This window comes from Ailuropoda melanoleuca, chromosome 10, assembly GCF_002007445.2.
Source record: "Ailuropoda melanoleuca isolate Jingjing chromosome 10, ASM200744v2, whole genome shotgun sequence".
Taxonomy (NCBI): Eukaryota; Metazoa; Chordata; class Mammalia; order Carnivora; family Ursidae; genus Ailuropoda; species Ailuropoda melanoleuca.
This window is the reverse complement of record NC_048227.1, coordinates 78,531,988-78,552,466: the sequence shown is the minus strand read 5'-3', so window position 1 is coordinate 78,552,466 and position 20,479 is coordinate 78,531,988. Positions and strand designations below refer to the sequence as shown.

The window sequence follows — 20,479 nt, the reverse complement described above, 5'->3', positions numbered from 1 at the left end:
AGGGAGAGAGAGAACCCCAAGCAGATCCACACCCAGTGTGGAGCTCAATGTGGGTCTCGATCTCAGGACCCTGAGTTCACGACCTGAGCCGAAATCAAAGAGACAGATGCTTAACTGACTGCGCCACCCAGGTGCCCCACATTTAAAGAGATTTTATATAGGCAAATTCAACTTGGGAAGTAGGCACAATTCACCTTTTTATTCCAGAAGGAAAAAACTGAACCAAGTAACTTAAGGATCAGAGACTATGTCAAAATGTATCAGAAACTGTATCAAAGTGACGCTGAACATCCCAGTCACAACTGACATGTTATTAAATGTCAGGGTAAACATGTCTTACCTTCTGCCACAGTCAAATTCAACTGTATCTCAAAATCCACAACTGGCAAGACCTAAAAAGTTAATAATACGATTTTCATCAATGAGAGACATGAGGTTTGGTTATTATTTTTGTTTTGAGACATGTTTGAATCTGTGACAAACAACTTCTACAGCCTAATTATTCCACCATGGGACGAAGATAGAGCCATCTTGTACAGTCAAAGTTATTTTTTTGACGAAGAGGATAAAAGTTCAGATGACAGCTGCAAGAAGACAAAACTGTTACCTAAGCACAACAATATGAATGAAAAAATAAGAATTGCTGCTTTATAACTCATCGCTACTCTTCAATTCTATGAGCCTCAAACAAAATGGAAAGCATAGAATCAATGCTCCCCCAAATCTCTATCTTTAGGGACACTATCAGTTTTGTTCACTTGTCACATATTTTTATCTTCTTATAACCATATGTTAAGATACAAGTAAAAAAGAAACAGTGCCATCCATCCATTTCATACCAAAAAAATGTGATTTTTCCCTCTACATTTAAAATTAATTGAGAGATATCTTAGAGGAAGAATTAATTAAAATTAATTAATTGAGAGATATCTTAGAGGAAGGATACTGCGATTGGTTGATGATCAAGACCTCACTGCTAGGATAACAGCTCAGACTCCATGATTTAGGAAGCTCCAGACTCAGCTGGTCTTCTCCCAACCTGCCCCCAGTCAAGTCACAGCACCAAGCGATAGAGACAGAGGTGAAAATGCAAAAGCTAGGAAGAGGAAAAATCAACAATAAAAGGGCGGCATGTGTTCCAACAGAATTAAACATAAATAGATATTTATGCCCACTCACAGATTTTAATTTGATCATTAAGTGTTTCTATAGCATGAGCTCTGCAGAGGGTGCTGTAAGATCCAACTGGGCTAGACTTTGGTCAATACTTACCGAAGGATGGCACGAGCAGTCAAGGTTACGTCTGGGGGATCTTGTGGAAGGGCACTGTACCACGGGGTGGACTTCCTTGGGATTCTTGGGGGTATAAACAGGATTCTTTAGAAGGTGGTTAAGACTTCCATGAGTTCCATTATTAGGAGCAGGAGTCAAATTCAGTAAATCTGCACAATTCCAAGAATGGTAAATGGTTACTTAGAGGTTTCAAAAGCAAATACACAGCAGACTTATCCTACGATTTTTATCCTTTTTAAACCCTATCTATAAAAGAGTTCTTTACTCTCTACCTAAAATGAAACTATGAAATGCTCTTGAATTTTAGAACATTTATGACTATGCTATTCTTAATGGAATCACCGATATATATGCTATACTTCTCTATGGAAACTTCTGAATTTTAATGTGTGTGACTATAGTTACCACTACTGCATGCTTATTATATGCCAATCACTGTGCTTATGTATTTTTCTTACCTAATCCTCAAAACAATTTAGTAAGTCATTGCCAAAATCTGGTAGATGAGTAATCACAGTGCTTTGCTCAAGGCCTCAAAGCTACTAATGGAGTAAGACCTAGGATTCAAAACCAGGTTTGTCTGACTCTGACTCATGCTCTCGGTAATAACGGCAAACACTTCTAGAGTAAACCACTTAGCATATGCCAGGCACTGTGTTAAGTGCTTCAGAGCATACGAATTCGCTTAAGTATATAGGCTCCCACTAGAAGAATTACACTGAGGACATATTTGAGTTTTGCAAATGCCCAGTATCACTGTCAGAAAAAGGAAGTAATACTTAAAACACAATATCCAATCATAAAAGTACTAATTAAGAAAGTACAGGGTAAACGAAGACTGTATCTCATGGGCCCTCCTCCATTTCTACAACCTTGACGTTGTCATCCATGCAAGATTCATCATTACCAGAGGTTCTGCCTGTCTTGTGACCCCTTCACAGACTCCAAACTCTTTCTCAGGCTTCCACTACAGACCTGTTTCAGTTGTCATACGATTAAGCCCAAGGCCTGGCAAATTGCAAGGCACTGGGGCTGTACAGACCCCCCTGCTCTGGCTGCTCCAATTCACCCGTGGGTGGCCTCGTGGAAGAACTGTAAGTCATCAGATGTCATGATCCCCATAGTCTTTTCAATGACTCTGGGTCAGGAAGAAGAAGGTCGGTCTCCCCTCATCATCCTCTCTACAAAGGTCACCATGTGACCTACTTTTGAGAATCCCATTCCAGCTCCATTTTCAGAAGAAATGAAAGAAGTCTGTTCCCACTTACCACACATTAAGTTATAGACTTCGATATTTTCAAAGGCGTCCACTTCAGTGTTGTGCTTGAATCCAGGTCCATAGCCAATAAAGAGGGCCTATGTGGGCCGGAAAAGTACCAGTGTGTCAATTCATTTCAGCTGGGTGACTAAAATTATTTTACATTATCCACGCTGTACATATCTAAACTGGCTAAGATCATGGGAAAAATACTGTGTCCATGGACTTGGCGGGATACTGTTTTAACTGGTGTTGCACATTTAATCTGGGCTATTTCTCTCAGCTTTACTGCAATTCCTGACTTGACAGTCAGAAGAGAATGGATGATGAAACTATTGCTCATCTGTGAAATGGGTACGAAGGTCACCCTGCCCACCTCACACAGCGCTGTAGGCATCAAATTAAATCACCGTTGTATGTTCTGAAATTTTACATTGCTAGGTAAATGTGAGGCATTACCTTCATGTAGAACTAAAGTATGATATCTTTTCCCCTATTAAATCACTAGTTTTCATTTACTGTGGGGCAATATTCTTAAGGGAGCACAAATACACGCACAATAACATCTAGAAATTTAATATGAGGTGAAAGTCACACGTTCATGAAACATGAATATAAAATTTTAACAATATTCTCTTACTGTAATGCCCAAAGTAAAACAGCTATGTGAAATTATAAGCTTCACTGATTCTCATTCAAGACATACAATCACACTCCATGTTTCTAAGTCTATAACTTTATATAGTTTTCTTCAGATGTAAGCTATTATTTTTTTTAAGTGTAACAAGTTTACTTACTTGCATATTTGAAAGCAAATTGTCAGAACCATGGAATCCAATCCCACAATCTTTCCTTTCTGAAGGAGTCCTAATTTTGACATAATATGAATTAATGATGTAGTCTATTCACACGACCAAGTTTATAATCATAACACTATTTCTGTTCATAAAGAACAAGAAACTATTTTGTTAAACCAGACAAAAAAAGGTACACGAAACCACCAGGCTTGGAAAGCATTAAGGGGTCACCCTTATCCTTTATTTTGTAGATAATCTACTATATAGGCAGTGTAGCATGGAGGGGAAAAGCCACTAGCATTGACACAGAACTAGTTTTGAACTCTGACTATGCCATTTACCAGCTGTGACTTCGTCAAGTTAGTTATCTTCTCCTGGTTTCAATTTCGCCATGTTGGGCTGTTCGTACAACTTAAATGGCTTAGTCTAAAGAAATCTTTGGAATACGTAGGTATTTGTGAAATATTAGTACGTTATTAATATAAGGGTAAGGACCATCCCTTCCTTCATATTCTTCTTCCAAACACTGGAAGTACAGCTCTCTAGTGAAAGGAGAGACGGTGAAATGTTAACTGAATCCTTGTTCACTGCTTAGGTTTTGTTGTATCATCCCCAGCTTCCTGGCAACTCTCAAAAGAGTTACTGATCATGTTTTGAGATATTAACAATATCAACCATCCACATAATTTTCCAACACACCAGAAAACTGAGGTGAAAGAACAACCCTATGAAGAAAGTAATTGCTTGTTATCATAAAGAGCTTTTACTATTATTTGCTGTATTTAAAGGTATTATTAGGATAGCTGTAATGTGCAGAAGAGATACAATGGTTAAGTAGTAACACAAACGTAGAACATAAGAAATAATCAATACGGACGTGAGCAGAGCAGTGGTTCCTAGCTGGGGGTGCATGGCCCTCCCCAGGGAACTTCGGGCAATGTCTGGAGACATTTTTGACTGGCACAACTGTGGAAAGGAAGCTTCTTCATCTAATGGGTAGAAACCAGGGATGCTTGCAAACATCCTGCAATGCACAGGACAACTCCCCACAACAAAGAATTATCTGACCTAAAAGGTCAATAGGCCAAGGCTGAGAAACCCCAGGACAGAGTGAAGAGAATCCTATTTGTACAGTTTTCATATAACAACATTGTTGGAAAGGGCCCAATGGTGACACTGAATTACTAACATATCAGGCTAAGTTTACCTGGAAACCATCAGAACTTACAATGCAAGCTGCCACTGAGGGTCCAAATAGAACGTCAAGGGCTCAATCCTGTCATTTTTGGCAAAGTGCAAACGCTTTGGTAAGAAATGTTTCAGGTAAGGTTTGAAGTGCTGGTTTGGTTCCCGGCACTGAAATTATAGAAGGTAAAGAAAAACTCTGATTTCCATAGTTTCTTGGGTGTAAACTTCTCTTGAAATTGTTTAATTCAATGAATTTTTTCTGATAAAAATTTCATCAGCCTGCTAAGTCACAGATGCAAAAATAACTGAGTTCTTATTACTTATATAATGTACCATTTGACCATTCTCAACAGTTTAATACTCGTATTTTTACAGAAAATCAGGACTGCTGCATAAAAATCCCAAAACTCTTAGACTGTGTCACATGATTTTGAGTTACTAGTGATGATATTCTTTTCAAACACTTACAATTACAACATTAAGAATTTTCTTTAATGCTTAAAGCACACCAAGTAAAAAAATGTACTATAAATAACCCACCACCGGGACAAAAACTTATTTTTTTAAATGGCGATAAAGACTGGTAGGAAATATATAATAATGCTAACAGTTCCAATGGCGATACAGCTGTAATTTTTTTCCTTCTGTTTTTTTGTAATTATATCTTTACTGTCATAAAAATTAAACAATGATAATAAATGAATTCTTAAAAACTTTTTAAAAATATTCATTTATTTGAGAGAGAGAGAGAGAGAGCGCGCGTGTGCACGAGCGGGGGGAGGAGGGGCAGAGGGAAAGGAAAGAGCAGACTCCCTGATGAGCAGGAAGCCTGACATGGGCTCAATCCCAGGACCCCAAGGTCATGACTTGAGCTGAAGACAGATGTTTAACTCACTGAGCCACCCAGACACCCCCTTAAAAACTTTCAATGCTAGTTTATTGGGACATGTCCTTAAAGATCTTTAAAAACAATAGGGCATTTAAATGTTGGCCCATATACTCAAAAAAATTTTTTTTCCATGTTCAAAAATTCTAACACTAAAAAGAACAGACACTGAACCTCTTTTCTAAATATATATTAAAACTAACAGTAACTAGATAATGAAAACATAAAGATACTCACAGAAAGATTTCTGGCAAGGTCTTCATAATCAACTGAAGGGGGGACAAAGATAAGAATTAATTGTTGATGGTATGCTACAATTAAAAATAAAAATGCTTAATGTCAGATTCAAACTCTATATTTAAATTTTAAAACACGTTTCAAACAGCTTATTTAAATGATTATGTATTAGTCATTGGCAGAATGAGAGAGATCGTTAGGAAACACCCCATGCCTGTGAAACTGTGTCCTACTGTTAAATGAAAAGGCAAGTTACAGAATATCTATCTATCCATCTGTTCATCCGTATGTGTGTCCATCCATCTATCTGTCCACGCATCTAGATCTAGTATGATTTCACGGTATAAAAATTAAAAAACAAACATGTCTTATATACGCGTATCAGGAAAGACATTCCAAGCCTAGCAATGTTTATCTCTAGAGAGAAGAAACGAGTTGTGAATTAGGGAGATTCAGGGAAACTGTTACTTTTTACTTTTCTTATTTTGGTATTTGACAATTACAGAATTTCCAAATAAAAAGGACACAGGGGACCTAGGAAGAGGGGGCAAGTAGACTAGTTTTGAAACCGAATTTGCATAACAAGACCATAGATTTAGTATATTCTGTGCTACCAATCAATAAATGTCTAGCTTTCCAAAGATTCTTCTAGTTATACTTTATGTAATTTTGAGAAAGTTATTCAGATCAAAGAACATGTATTGTATATATGTTTTATGTATGTATATTGATAAATAAATATAGATATAATTTTTGCTTTAATTTGGAAAACTGAGGCCTAATGAGATAAGGGTGTGGTCAAAGCTTTGCCATCCCATCCTAAACTGTTCTGGTAACTGCCCCCACCTGTACAGTTTTTATAACAGGCTTTGTAACAATTGTATACTACTTTTATAAATTTTAAAAAATGCTAATTAAAATTTGCCAGGCATATACAGAGTCTATGCTTAGTGTATCTATATTAATATACATTTTCCTGCAGTGAAATCTATGTCTCCTCATGAATATTCAACAGTATCTTCTGAAACATACAGCACTGCAGTGCCCATACCTAACCGATTCCGATAAATGTCAGACAAGTTTTTTTCTCTATTTCAAAGTCAACTGTAACAAAAAGATAAACAAGACTTGCTGTAGGTATCTGAAAAGTTACCAAAGATGGCAATCAAAAAGCGGGCTATAACAAAAGTGCAAACAATTAGGAAATGGCCCTCTTTTGCAAAAGAATTAATATTTAAAAAAATTTCTTGGCTGTTCGGGTTCCACATGTGCCCAAGAGAGAACATGAAATTTCTTCTCTGTTTACAAAACATGTTCTTACTGTGTTTTGGAATGGTCAGAGAAAGTCATTTCTGAGGACAGAAACCAGCTATTTATGGAATTTTAAGAACTACAGAATTGCCAACATTCCTCATCATAGAATATTATTCTATAACAGCTCTAAGCTATTTTAATGGAATGTCATTAATTAAACTTGAGTCCATGTAGCTGAACTTTGCAGTGCTTTTATCGTACAAGTAATCTCGAACCTAATACAAGGAAAACACACACTACAACATAAAATTGTACTAAGCTCATCAAATCATATGCTTAGCAATGAATAACAAAGGTAAGTGGTTAGACCTGTGTCCTCACACCCAATGCCTTTATAAAATCCCTTTGGGTGCAGAAGATCTGCATTGGAGAATCAAGCATGAAGAGGAAATTCACTTTAACTGCACTTTAGTGTAGAGACAGAATAATTTAGAGGAATGTACTCTGAATGTAATCATACTCAAAGTTAGCATCCATATATACTCACATGAAAAGTACTTATCTGGGACATCAGAGGGTCTCAACCGAGCTGCAGGTCCATACACAATTCTAATATCTTTAACATCTCCCAAATATTTATTCAGATATACATATTTCTTGCAATTGCCTTGTTCCATGCCTGGGAGGAAAGAAAATTCCCAAACATGTTGCAACTTTAATAAGGAATTTCACATGCAGAAGAGAATTTCTTCCACCTCCAGAATTTAATTCAATAAATATGTGCTCAGTGCTCACGTTAGTTAAACATCTAATAGGTGAGACACAGAATTTCAGCCATATATACCACTTCACTTCCCCCAAAAAATACTTTTTCCCATCCTTCATCCATAATTAGTTCAATATTTCTTATTTCTTAGGAATATCACAGTTTCAGGCTGAAGAGAAAAGCCTACTCATTTTCCCCAGATCACCTAGAATATGAATGGTAACATAAAATTCTCAGTCCTGTTCCAGAACTATAGCTTCTTTGGGACAGAACTTCTTACAACCATTTCCTGAAATAGCTTTTAGTAATTATTTCTGAAGCAAACAATAACAAGAAAAAAACAAACAAAAAGAACTTGTTTTCTATCTTCTCACCCACTCGTTGCTTTTGTACTCCCAAGGCTGTCAAACAAACATGTTCTAAAGGTCAAAGTAAGTAAAAATGAAATTAACATAGCGCTAGAATTAATTTATACCACTTCTAAAATGAGACTTACCATGCTAAAGAAAATAGGACATAATAATGTGTTCAAATTAGATCTAAGATTGTTAGACTAGATTTACCAAAATTTAATATTAAATGCTTTTTTTTAACTATTCAAAATTCCTTCCTATGTAACCCTTCGCCACGTCAGGAAATGGGTGCATTGTCACTGATAGGCTCTTAGGTTTCTGTGAATTCTGTGTTTTACTTATACTTTATGCTTAATATCATTTTTTCCTAAAAACTTTCCACAAGTAACTACATTAAAAAAAATAACTATAACAATCAGAAGAAATAATGAAACAATAACCAATCAAGGAAACTTTTTTTGGGAGCACCATTTAACCTGCAGGGTAAATGATGCAAAGTCAGATTACCATGATCTGAAATAAGGATGAGGTTCAGGCATCGATGCAAGTTCAGCTCTTGTAGACCATCCATCAGCATGCCAACCATGTTGTCAACCCTCTGCAATGCTCTAATGACCTACGAAAGGGAAGCAACTTCATGTGATGGATTCCATACTAATGGCTATTGCTATATAAAGCTATCTCTGTTAATACAGGGAAAGTTCAGTGGATGCAACTACTATGATGAACAGATTTACATTAGGCGAAGACAGGTCAGGTAAGACAATGCCCATTAACAAAAGAAGGGCCCAAATCCCTCAATTGTAAGTATTGGGAATGACTCCAGCTGATCTGATTGTCTAAACTGCCAAAAATGTCAAAATTATTCATGAAATGCTTTTTATAGTTCTTGCATTGTATTTGATTTTTAAAGTTAGAACTAGGAATACAACCCATTATTTCCTTACAAACTGCATGTATTTTGCATATGTTGTATCCCAAGGACACAGAAGAGCAAATGATTTCAGCAACTTGCTTTTGACATTTCTCTTTTCAGCTCTCCTTGCAAAACCACCTGAGGAAAATTCTTTGCAGTTCTACATGTGCTTTCTGTTATGTATCAAATTAGTCTTATGTCTACAGTCAATGAATTTCACTGTAATATGAAACAAGCTCCCTCAATATGGTCTTTCAGTCACTCAAAGCTATCCAAGTAATTCGAATTGGAATTTTTAAGTATTCAAAATAAAGTGGGTTTCGATGTGCCAGTAATATTAGAATTTAACAGAGGTTACAAGTTGGTGAATGTGATACAAAAAGCAACAGGCTCAATCTTGAACGCAGATGAATCAGAAAAGTAGTACTTTGGCAAATCTTCAATGAAATTAGAAAAGGCAGCCCTGACTTTACAATTCATATGATCTGATAATTGAACAATTACAAAATGATTGTTAGACATTTGTAGCGAAACTGACCTGGACAGCAGTCTTCAGTGTCAGGGAATTTAGTGAATGAATAAAAATTACACTAGCATCTGTCCAACTCTCAAATCGATGTAACACTGACAAAAAGCTTTTCCCTTTCACCAATGATGACATGGTCACATTGTCCGCCATGTGTCTTCCTTACCCCACCTCTAAGGAGCATTTGTGCTTAGTCCGAGGGCACATGGAATTACTAACTGCATTAGAGCTGCTGCAGATGGATTTTGATGGAAAGATCTAGAGAGTATATACAGACCTAGATTGAGGGTCAACTTCCCTGTCTCTTTCCTCTCTTTTAGCTGACAAGATGGCACCCAAGAGGAACCTATGCTTTGAGAGGGGCAAATTTGGAGTAAACCCAGGGTAAGGGAAGCCAGGAGAAGATCGTTTAGGCAGGTGTTTTAAATTCAAGTGAGAAAAATGAGCCTATGTTCTCCCCTCCTCCTGCTGTTGCTGAAGCAAGCATTTAGAGCAAGTAGCACTCTCAAAACCAGAGCTCACGACAGACACGTTAGGATAGGCTCTGGACTAGACTCTGTGCTAAAGAGTCTTTGAGGCTCACAAACTATCCAGTCTGGGGTGAAATTCTAGCTATTCCTAGTCTTTTATCTCTTGGAGTCACATGGGGAAAAAGACAACAAGGATTCTGAGATTAGGGACCTTGGCTATACCGATTCACCTTTCATCGTGATCAACAATATTCACAGATCCTTCTTGTTTCTTTTCAGATCTCAGGTCATAAATAAAATATACATCATAAGGGAAGTCAGCTTAGAGGTACAAAGAAAGAAGCTCAAATCATTTTCTGTTTTAAAGCTTCCTCTGCTCCAAGATACCAAAATTATACGGCCACACAAAAACTGAAAGCAGTATTTGATCTTTTAAAGCACTATACGGATTACAAACATAGCCAGGAATGAGCTAAGCTCCTGAAAGAGTGTCAGGACAAATTAAGACCTTACATTGACAGTCTTAGTCCATGAGCTATTTCCCCATCTCTAGCTTCCTAGTAACTGCTGAATAAAACCATGGTTACTTCAAATTCTCTATAGGTTTGACAAAATTTCCTATTTTTTGATGCCCGAGCTCTGTTGTGAACATGAGCTCAGAGATCAGAGATACATCTCCTAGGGTGGAGAGATCAAGGCAGGCTTCTTGTGCTGTTTGACTAATTCTCCTATATTGCCATAGAAAATTGGAGTCTTACCCACTTACAACATTTCCAAAGAGTCCTTAGTTTTTAGGTCGATACAGGGAGAAATGGAGTGGATAAAGGCTTTGGAACTGAGAATAAGGAATTTACCATCAGTTCAATTTAGCACTGTGGAAAGCATAGACAAGCCAAATTCTCCCTACTGTTATTTTTACTAAAGCACATCCTTTGGTTTAGTAAAACTCTGCTTACTACTCATTCCAGAACCATGGAATCTTAAAGAATGGTCTAGAAACCTGCTTCAAAGCAAGCTTTAGTTAGACATAATCACTGATAAAAAGGTACTTACTTCACTGCTGACTGGTCCATATGAATGACCTGAAGAATCTGGTTCTTCTAAATACAGAGTGTAAAAGTGTGGTCTAAATCAAACAGCATCAAAATGTAATATTTTATAAACACATTGTAAAACAGAACGGAAAGAATAATTTAACAATCGATAGTGATTAAAAAGTCTACACCACTGGGGTAACATTTCTAAACTTGCTGAGAAATAATTTATAGCTTTGGAGTTCTTCAAAATGTGGCTATCCGAGCTCCATAAAAAGAGTCCATTTGGATATAAAATGCCAGAGCCAACTGCAAAGTTTTCTTGCAGCTCATTTTAAAATACTGTGTGATTTCTATGAAACAAAGGAGTATTTACCATAGAAATTAGGCCTCTACATACCTTTCATCTTTAGGAAGCTGCAACCACTTAAGAATAGCTAAAATCCTTTCTTCAAACGGTATGGAACTAAAATTAAGAATAAGCAAAATGAAACAATTTGTGACAATTGTTTGAGTTTAAAGTATCAGCATTTTTCTTACCAAAAATAGCATTGAAAGACTAAAACAATTCCATGCATTATGTTTGAAGCAATGCCAAAACTGTATTTTAAATTTGTTTTCCCAATAAAGAAACAAAGGTTAAGCTTTACACATATGAAAGCTGTCACCAGGGGCGCCTGGGTGGCACAGCGGTTAAGCATCTGCCTTCGGCTCAGGGCGTGATCCCGGCGTTATGGGATCGAGCCCCACATCAGGCTCCTCCGCTATGAGCCTGCTTCTTCCTCTCCCACTCCCCCTGCTTGTGTTCCCTCTCTCGCTGGCTGTCTCTATCTCTGTCAAATAAATAAATAAAATCTTTAAAAAAAAAAAAAAGAAGCTGTCACTGGCTTTAAAAATTTGCTTCTTGGGGTGCCTGGGTGGCACAGTCTGTTAAGTGTATGATTCTTGATCTCTGCTCAGGTCGTGACCTCAGGGTCATGAGATCGAGCCCCCCCATCAGGCTCCCCACTCAGTGAGGAGTCTGCTTGAGATTCTCTCTCTCCCTCTGCCCCTCCCCCCTGCTCGCAATTCTCTCTCTCTCTCAAATAAATATTTAATAAATAAATAAAAATAAAAGTTTGCTCCTTGTATCTACGTGAGGATATTATTCCTGTATTGGAGAACAGCAGTTGCTACCAGGTGAATAACCCATGTGTCAACAGATTCTACGAAGGGCACCTTAGGGAGAGCTCACTAGTTCGAGACTCAAAAGTTGGAGTCAGTCACCACAACTTCATTTTTTATTCCTGCCCAAAGATCTGAATGCAAACTCCAACATGATACCAGCACTTTCCAAAAAAGCCTCTAGAAAAAACTTTGTCTAGTTTTACTGTCCATCCATCTATTCAAAACTCATTTACCCTCCGTCTAAAAGGTAGCTGACACAGAGCTCTTACTCTGACCATTCTCATTTTTCAGCCAACACGTCACAGAAACGCTGGAATTCAGGACTGGATAAAAAGGAGAAGCTGAGATTTAAAACAAATAAGCTGTTCTAAAAAAGGGCATCTATACATACCCATTATATATTTTATAGATGTCTGGGAAAATTCCATTAATTTCCACATCTGATCCTGGCCAAAAAAATGTGCCACTTTTCAGGCCTTGATATTTAGCAGTGTGCCAAATCTGAGGAAGAGAATGAAGGCAAGTCAGAAGCTTATACAACCGTGCATTTGTTAGAAAAGTATGTGTTCATGTGACATCAGTGCATTCCTCTCAAGGGCTACAATTTTTTTGAAGTTAAGGAGCTTCAGGAGTGAGACTATAAAATAATCACTTAATAGGACTCTGAACAGCAGCAAAATGAAATGAAAGAGAGATTAAATTAACCTACAAAATATAGACACCGTCAGTTGGAAACCTCTGCAACTTTCAGAGCCCTAGCCTTACTTAACGGTCTCCCCTTGCAAGAAGAAAATAGTCCCAAATATACATGTGTTTAATTTGTTGACATTTTTGTTATGTAACACTTATTAAGGACTTACTGCCAATTACAATTCTAAACAGTATCCCCATAAGCATCCCAATTATTAATTTGGTTAATCCTCGCAATAACCCCGAGGTAGTTAACGGCATCATCTACAGTATAAATATGAGAAAACTGAGCCACAGAAAGAATAATTTGCCAAAGTCACATAGTTTTAAATATCAGCACTAAAATTTGAATTTATACCCTGTAAATTAAACACCATGATCTTTTTCCTTCTAAGAGGAATATCGAGACTATCCAAAAAGACCCCACAAAATTTTTGTAGCTATTTTTTAAAAATACAAAGAACACATCTACACCATGGCCAGAAAGAATCTTCTAAATTAGCATATACAAATGAAGTCAAAGTCCACCTCCTTCAGAAACAATTAGTTTTGTGTGGATCAAAATATGGCCCCCAGACTACTGCTATAAACTACCAGTACAAGAAGGTAGAATCAAGCAGGAAAGAGAAGAAAAATGGTTCAGAATTTCCCCAACCCAGCTATGAGATAAACTATTCTCATTACACAATGACGCAAGCTGTGTTTGGGATTATCAGCATTCATGACCATCTACAAAAGGATGGCCACGGACACAATCAATGATGTAGGTTTAAAAGCTCCAGGGAATCTGTTATTTTACTCTGACTGAAATAGATGAGAATAATTAAAAAAAAAACTATTTTAGTAGCTAAAACAAACAAACGACTCACTGGTTCTCCTTTGTACCACTCAGGATTAAATTTCTCCTTACTTTTAAGTGCAAAGAAAGCATTCATTTTGGGATCATATATTTTATTGTCAATTATGCCATGGGATTCTGGATAAAGTCCCTAAAAAATATAAAAGCAGGTTTTATGCAAGTTGTGAGTTTTTTAACATTAAATAAAGTCAAAGAACAAAATCATCAAAGAGAAACAGGTAACTGAAGCTACAGGAAACTTAATGGTTTAAGGAAAGAACAAAACAATGGGACTATCAAAACACAACCAACCGCTAAAGATTTCATATAGTATTTGTGTTCTACATTATGTAACAGGAGAAAATAAGTTAGGAATGAGGGTATATTAAAATAGGCAGCCTCCCCAATTTTTTTTAAAGATTTTATTTTTATGTATTTATTTATTTGAGAGAGAGTGCAAGTGAGGGGAGGAGCAGAGGAAGAGGGACAGGCAGACTCCTGGCTGAGCACAGAGTCTGACATGGGCCGGATCTCACAACCCTGAGATCATGACCTGAGCCGAAATCAACCAACCAAGCCACCGAAGCACCCCTACAGCCTCTCCAGTTTTTAAAAAAGTGTTTGATGTTCCTTCTGCGTTGCTGAGCAAAGCATTTCTGTGGAACAAACTTTGTTTAGTTGAGTCTGAGCATAGCTTGTAGTAACACAGGCTGAAGAATTAATTTTCTGGCTTCAACCCTAATGCCTAATGAATTTGACTTTTTTTCTGGATTCCAATTAAACTGGGAAACTTTAAAACAAAACAGGGCTCTAATCTTATCTACAGTCAGGCAAAATGGATTGCTTAAACTCCTGCATGAAGATGACTGGAAAGATCAGTTAAGAACCCACGAGTGTAGGACAAATTTGTACAAATACAGGAAGCTACAAAACAAATAAGAAATAAGACACAAAAACTGGAGAATCTTAAAACTGAAAGGAAACCAAGAAATAATTTTTTGAGTCTTTAGCCACCTCTTTTCAAGATGGAAAAATTGAGAACAGAAGGTAAAGTGACATTCCCCAAACTGCAGATAATTAGTGGCAGAGCAAAGACTAGGTTTCCTTGCTTAACTACATATTGGAAAAGAAGTTCTTTTCTGATCTGATGTCTATTCACTCAAAAAATGTAACATTTACATCTCACTTCTATGAACATATAAAAGTCGAAACTTAGAGCTTACAGTGACAATGCTGTAGTGATTGGGAAAAGTTTTTGTTGGATATGCTGGTCTCATGTTTTTGGTATATGTTCCACAGTTTTCTACAAGGGAAAAAAAATTAAAGATTGTTATTAAATGCAATTGACAATCTGTTTACTTTATCTAGCTTTGCTACCAAATAAGTCTAAATAGTATTAAAAAATTAACCCAGGAGGGATTTATAACCCTATAAAAATTTAGAGTTAATTATAAAGCAACATTGTAGATTCAAATTCAATGTTAAGAGTTAATTTTTCTCAGAAAAATATTAAACAAAATAATTAAGCCAAGGAAAGAATTATCCCATACTTACATTAAGTACCAGATGGACCACTTGTAATAATGAAGCCTACTAGATCTTTGTTTGATCCTACTTAGTGGTCACATACCTAAGTAATAAGAGGTAGTTAAGAAAAAAAACCAAAGTGCATTGGTAGCAAAATCTGCAAAATTAAAACAAGGGTGNGGGTGGGGGGGGGGGGGGGGGGCGGTGTCCCAGTGTGAAAATCCAGAACCAGCTAACTCTGGACAAACTCAAGCCGGCTCTAAAGACAAAAGGCATCTTCTGGCTTCATGCCATAGAAAGCACACAAGTCAAACTGTTCTGGATTTAGCCTGGGTGTCACGCTCCTTTTCTCCTGCCTCTACTGCTGAGAAAAAAAACCAAAAACACGAAGACTAATGATTCTGGCATTTCAGTACATCATTGTCAAAAACGTTCCTCAAACTGGCACGCGTCTATCTGTCTCAGTGTCTTCCAAACAGTGCAGAATTACAGAGTATGTCCCCCAGTATCCAAAGCTGGGGCTTAGGCTAATTGTGTGTTGATTTCTTTTAAACTTCACATATAGTACCCACGACTCCTTAATTCTGAACTCAGGATGCCATGTTTGGTGCCATGGAAACAAACTTTCCTCCTAATGGTCACAAAGGACCAGATTCAAGCTTCAAAGCCCATGGGCCTGATAAGAACAGAGCCTTCCTTGACCATGCCTGCTTTTTGCTAAACAATTTCTTTTCATGTCGATGATTATTTATAAAAACTATTTTCTTCTAGGTAAAAATTAAAAACAGAAATTCCAAGAAGTTTTCCCAAAATTATTTTGGTTTGTCATAAAAGAAGTAAAATAAATGCACACGTATATTTACCGAGAGTGATTTTAATGTTTAATCTCATATACTCAAGTCTAGTAAATAATATTTTAGAATTCCAGAACACTAAAATCATTGTATTAACTTCTATTTCAGCCTTAAATTACACTGTAACTACTTAACTATTGATCACTGATAATGAGCCAAGTTCTACAATTTGTATACCATATACGTATTTTTTCCTTTCCCAGTAACAATGACGATACAAGTGATACCCATATAATGGGGGGTTAATGTGCTTTAAAACTTAAGCATTAATATTAAGACCATTCTACTATTGCATCAATAACTTATAGAATAATCATTCAATAAAGGCCTTGTATGAGGCAAAGAAATTGGAAGGATGCTACATGACACTGGCAAATATTCAGTGTCTACTCTACTAGAATCATATCAGAAATACCTTCGGTTTCGAAAATTCTCTTTTAAGATGTAATAATTATTAAATTAATGATTTTTCCACAAAAGGAATCCAAAATTCTATGAAAAAAAATATAAACTGTATTATCTTAGAAGCATTTAAAAGGCAGCTTCAAAATAATTACAATAATTATAATACAAAATAATTACAATAATTATAATACAAAATAATTACAATAATTACATGATCAGGTTGAACTACTTCACAGTAGAGATACGTGGTAGAGCACAGTCTGCCGGTATTTTTCCAAAAAAACCTGCCTCTCTAGTCTATCTCACTGAAACGGTGACACTCCCAGACAGCGAACGCTGAAGTTACTCACTTAGTTTGCTAATAACAGGAAGAAGGCCACCCCAGGTGTGTAAATATTCTGCCCTGAAACCATCCAAGGAAAATAAGAGGGTAGGAGGTGTTTCAAACCTGGATAATGAAAAAGAAAAGAAAAGAAAAAAAAAAAACAACGTTTAAAAAAGCAGAAGGAAGACACACATCCAATGAAGGTTCTTCTCCTTCCTTGGCACAGGTCTCATGAAGATTTCTCACTGAGGTTGGTACGTAAACTAAAGTAAACTAACGAGCTCAGCGAGCATCCTTACAAAGGAGACTTTACACGGATATTCATGTACATGCTTTTACATTTCATTACATATACATATGATATATACATTTATCATCAAGTAGTATTTCTCCAGCACTCATACCATTTTGAGCCACTGTATGGAGAATATCATTCATGGTCCCTGCTATTCCAAAAGCTGGACCAAATGCTACTAATATATAATAATATTTTCCCAATTTGCAGGAGAATAATGTTCATAAATAGCATTTTCTAAATTATGTTTTTGTTTCCATTAAGTTTTTTCCTGAACAACCACTTTCTGATATTGTCTCTACATGAATCGACTAGATTGTACCTAACATCGCATAAATTGTATATAAAATTCAGTTTTTAAGTTTACTACATTTGGAAGATATTACTATTTAGTAGAGAAGTTTGAGATGTATTCACTGCTTTTAAATAAATAAACAACAAAGAAATGATCCAAAGCTAGGAATGAACAATGAGGGCGCATGTGCGTGTACACATACACACACACACACACACAGTGTGTGGTGTGGAAACCCAAAGAAGGGGGCAAAAAACACGTACAATGATGTGCTCGGTCAAAGAGAATAACTATGTGCAACTGTTATATGGCCAAAGCAGAAGAGGCATGGTTCAGAAATTCTGAACTTCTAACGGTATCTGCTGGATGATAGGAGAGTTGTACATCACAGGATAACTGTTAAAAAAAAGTTTCCACTTAAAGTTTACTCAGTAAAATTTGAGAGCAAATGCTTAAACTTGCCTTACTTTTTTCAATTCTACCTCCCCCTCAGCTTACTCTCACACACAAACACAAAAGGAAAAAGAAAAATTGGTATGTATTTTCCACTAACTAGTGTTTGCACCATAGTTCAGTTAGAAGATTCCAGAACCAGGTGATTAGGGTCTCAACGGTCCGTAAATGTACATAATTATTTGTATTCACTCAACATAAAACAGTTTATTGTGTAATCAGGGAAATATACTGATATAACTTCCGGTATGATAACATATGTCCTAAATTATGATCTCATTTTAAAGAAAGGAACAGTTACATTTCCACTAAAAGGATCAATATTACAATGGAAAAATAATGACCAATATGTAGAAAGAAAAGAAAGATTCAAAATTCACTAAATCTAAATTTTCCAATATACCTTGGATTTAAAGGACAGCTCAAGGTACAGGAGAGGTCTCCCTTTGAAAAAAGTCTCTTCTATTGTAATTTTTGGGTTTGGGTTTAGTTTTTGCTGCTGCTACTACTGTTGTTTAAAACAAAAAAGTACTCTCTCACGCAAAAGAAAAAAAAATACGCATCCTATAAAGCAAAAATAAATTATATACACAAACAAAATAAGCTAACGTACAGCTTTAAAATCTTTAATAGTTTGGAAAAAAAATTTTACCTTTACTTTAAAAGGTAAAAATGTGGGGCGCCTGGGTGGCACAGCGGTTAAGCGTCTGCCTTCGGCTCAGGGCGTGATCCTGGCATTACGGGATCGAGCCCCACGTCAGGCTCCTCTGCTGGGAGCCTGCTTCTTCCTCTCCCACTCCCCCTGCTTGTGTTCCCTCTCTCACTGACTGTCTCTATCTCTGTCAAATAAATAAATAAAATCTTTTAAAAAAATAAAAAAATAAAAGGTAAAAATGTATTTCTGCAGATGAATAATTCCAATTACACAAGGCAGTAGATCTCAAGTGGAGCAAAGATAAATATATCTAACACCTTCATAAAATTTCCTCCCTTTGAATTACACACAAATTTCTTGATGGCCTACTATACATAAGGTACTGTGTAAAATACTTTAAGGACAAAAAGAATCATATGAATTATAAAAATTATGCAACATTCTCTCACAGATACATTGCTTATCCCCCAAATATGTAAGTGAACCAAAATAACAAAAAGTAGAAAGCTGTAAAGGAATTTGCTACAGATTTAACTCTCAAAGCTACAAATCAAAGTAAAAGGCCTTCCTTCCTAAGGAGAAAGACAAAAGATTTCCACCCACCGCTCACGAACACTAAACACTAAATAGTCATGACCTCTCTTTTTTCCATTAGCTTCCAGAGTGGGAGTCATTCCATAATCAACTCTACATCACCAGCACCCAACACAAGGCCTGGCTAGAAATAATATTTAATGAAACAATGATTACTGTTTTTATCTTTTCAATTTGGAAAGGGAAAAAAAATAGTACCTTAAAAAGAATAGTATTTCAGAATATTATCTTACCCTGCTGGACACTGTGGCTCATTAATGCTCTCACATGTTTCTTCTACCCAACTTTTCTCTCCTAAAATATTTTCAAGAAATAAAACAAGTTGCACACACTGAACCGTAACGATAATTGTGATGCTGTGAGACATATTAAGACAAATTCCAAAAACAAAATGTTAATAGACATATAGATAATATGGGGCATGATTCTAGGGAAATATAACAAAAACAAAGTTATTCTGTTTCAAAATCAGAGTTAGTTGATATCAGGAAGAAAAAATATATAGTTGTAGGACTAAACCATATTACTGTATTTGTGATAACTTAAAGGCATCCTTGTTAATATTTTCAGCCAAAATTTACAAGCCTCATTTATTCACCCGACAATATCTTCTAGTACGAAATCCCTGATACCATAGTTCCTCTCATATCAATTTCAAAGAACCCTTGGACAAGACATCACAATCACGGGGCGCCTGGGTGGCATAGCGGTTAAGCGTCTGCCTTCAGCTCAGGGCGTGATCCCGGCGTTATGGGATCGAGCCCCGCATCAGGCTCCTCCGCTATGAGCCTGCTTCTTCCTCTCCCACTCCCCCTGCTTGTGTTCCCTCTCTCGCTGGCTGTCTCTATCTCTGTCGAATAAATAAATAAAATCTTAAAAAAAAAAAAAAAAGACATCACAATCACATCAGTTTACATCATACCCTATAACCATGCACAGTAATTTCACACCTATTCTTTCAACCCGTGGCAGACATTGTCCCCACTCACTACGAGGGCACCTGGGACACAGAAGTCACCCAGGACTGCAAAAGTCATCTTTCCACAAGGCAGCATTCAATAGAAGCTAATGGACCCCTGGGTGGCTAGTCTGTTAATTGTCTGCTTCTCCTTCTCCTCCCCGCTTGTGCTTTCTCTCACTATTTCTGTCAATCTCTCTCAAATAAATAAATAAAATCTTTAAAAACAAATAAAGAAATATGTAGCTAATGTCCAAATAACATGAAGAAGGGGTGGAAGCAGGAGAGGGAGTAACTATAGATGGAACGAGATTTGCCGAGCATAGGTAATAGTAATTCTTCAACTGATGGATGGATATAAGATTCACTGCATACTTTCTTTATGCACGTTTGCATTTTTCTTTAATAAAATGTTTTTAAAATATTTTTTTCAGCCAACATAGTT

At 36.6% G+C, this 20,479-nt stretch overlaps 1 protein-coding gene across 1 annotated transcript in view; it reads right to left on the bottom strand.

The window, feature by feature from the left end:
* Positions 1–20,479, bottom strand: part of ENPP1 (ectonucleotide pyrophosphatase/phosphodiesterase 1) — a 71,385-nt gene that overhangs the window by 13,677 nt on the left and 37,229 nt on the right. Inside the window, exons 5-19 of the mRNA XM_034669156.1 lie at positions 19,310–19,370; positions 16,810–16,907; positions 14,897–14,976; positions 13,705–13,824; positions 12,537–12,646; positions 11,379–11,444; positions 10,998–11,070; positions 8,540–8,648; positions 7,461–7,592; positions 5,660–5,691; positions 4,577–4,704; positions 3,349–3,418; positions 2,562–2,649; positions 1,273–1,442; positions 341–392 (exon numbers count right to left, since the gene is read on the bottom strand). Of these exons, the coding sequence (XP_034525047.1) occupies positions 341–392; positions 1,273–1,442; positions 2,562–2,649; positions 3,349–3,418; positions 4,577–4,704; positions 5,660–5,691; positions 7,461–7,592; positions 8,540–8,648; positions 10,998–11,070; positions 11,379–11,444; positions 12,537–12,646; positions 13,705–13,824; positions 14,897–14,976; positions 16,810–16,907; positions 19,310–19,370 (1,389 nt within the window). The remainder of the gene's footprint in view (positions 1–340; positions 393–1,272; positions 1,443–2,561; positions 2,650–3,348; positions 3,419–4,576; positions 4,705–5,659; positions 5,692–7,460; positions 7,593–8,539; positions 8,649–10,997; positions 11,071–11,378; positions 11,445–12,536; positions 12,647–13,704; positions 13,825–14,896; positions 14,977–16,809; positions 16,908–19,309; positions 19,371–20,479) is intronic.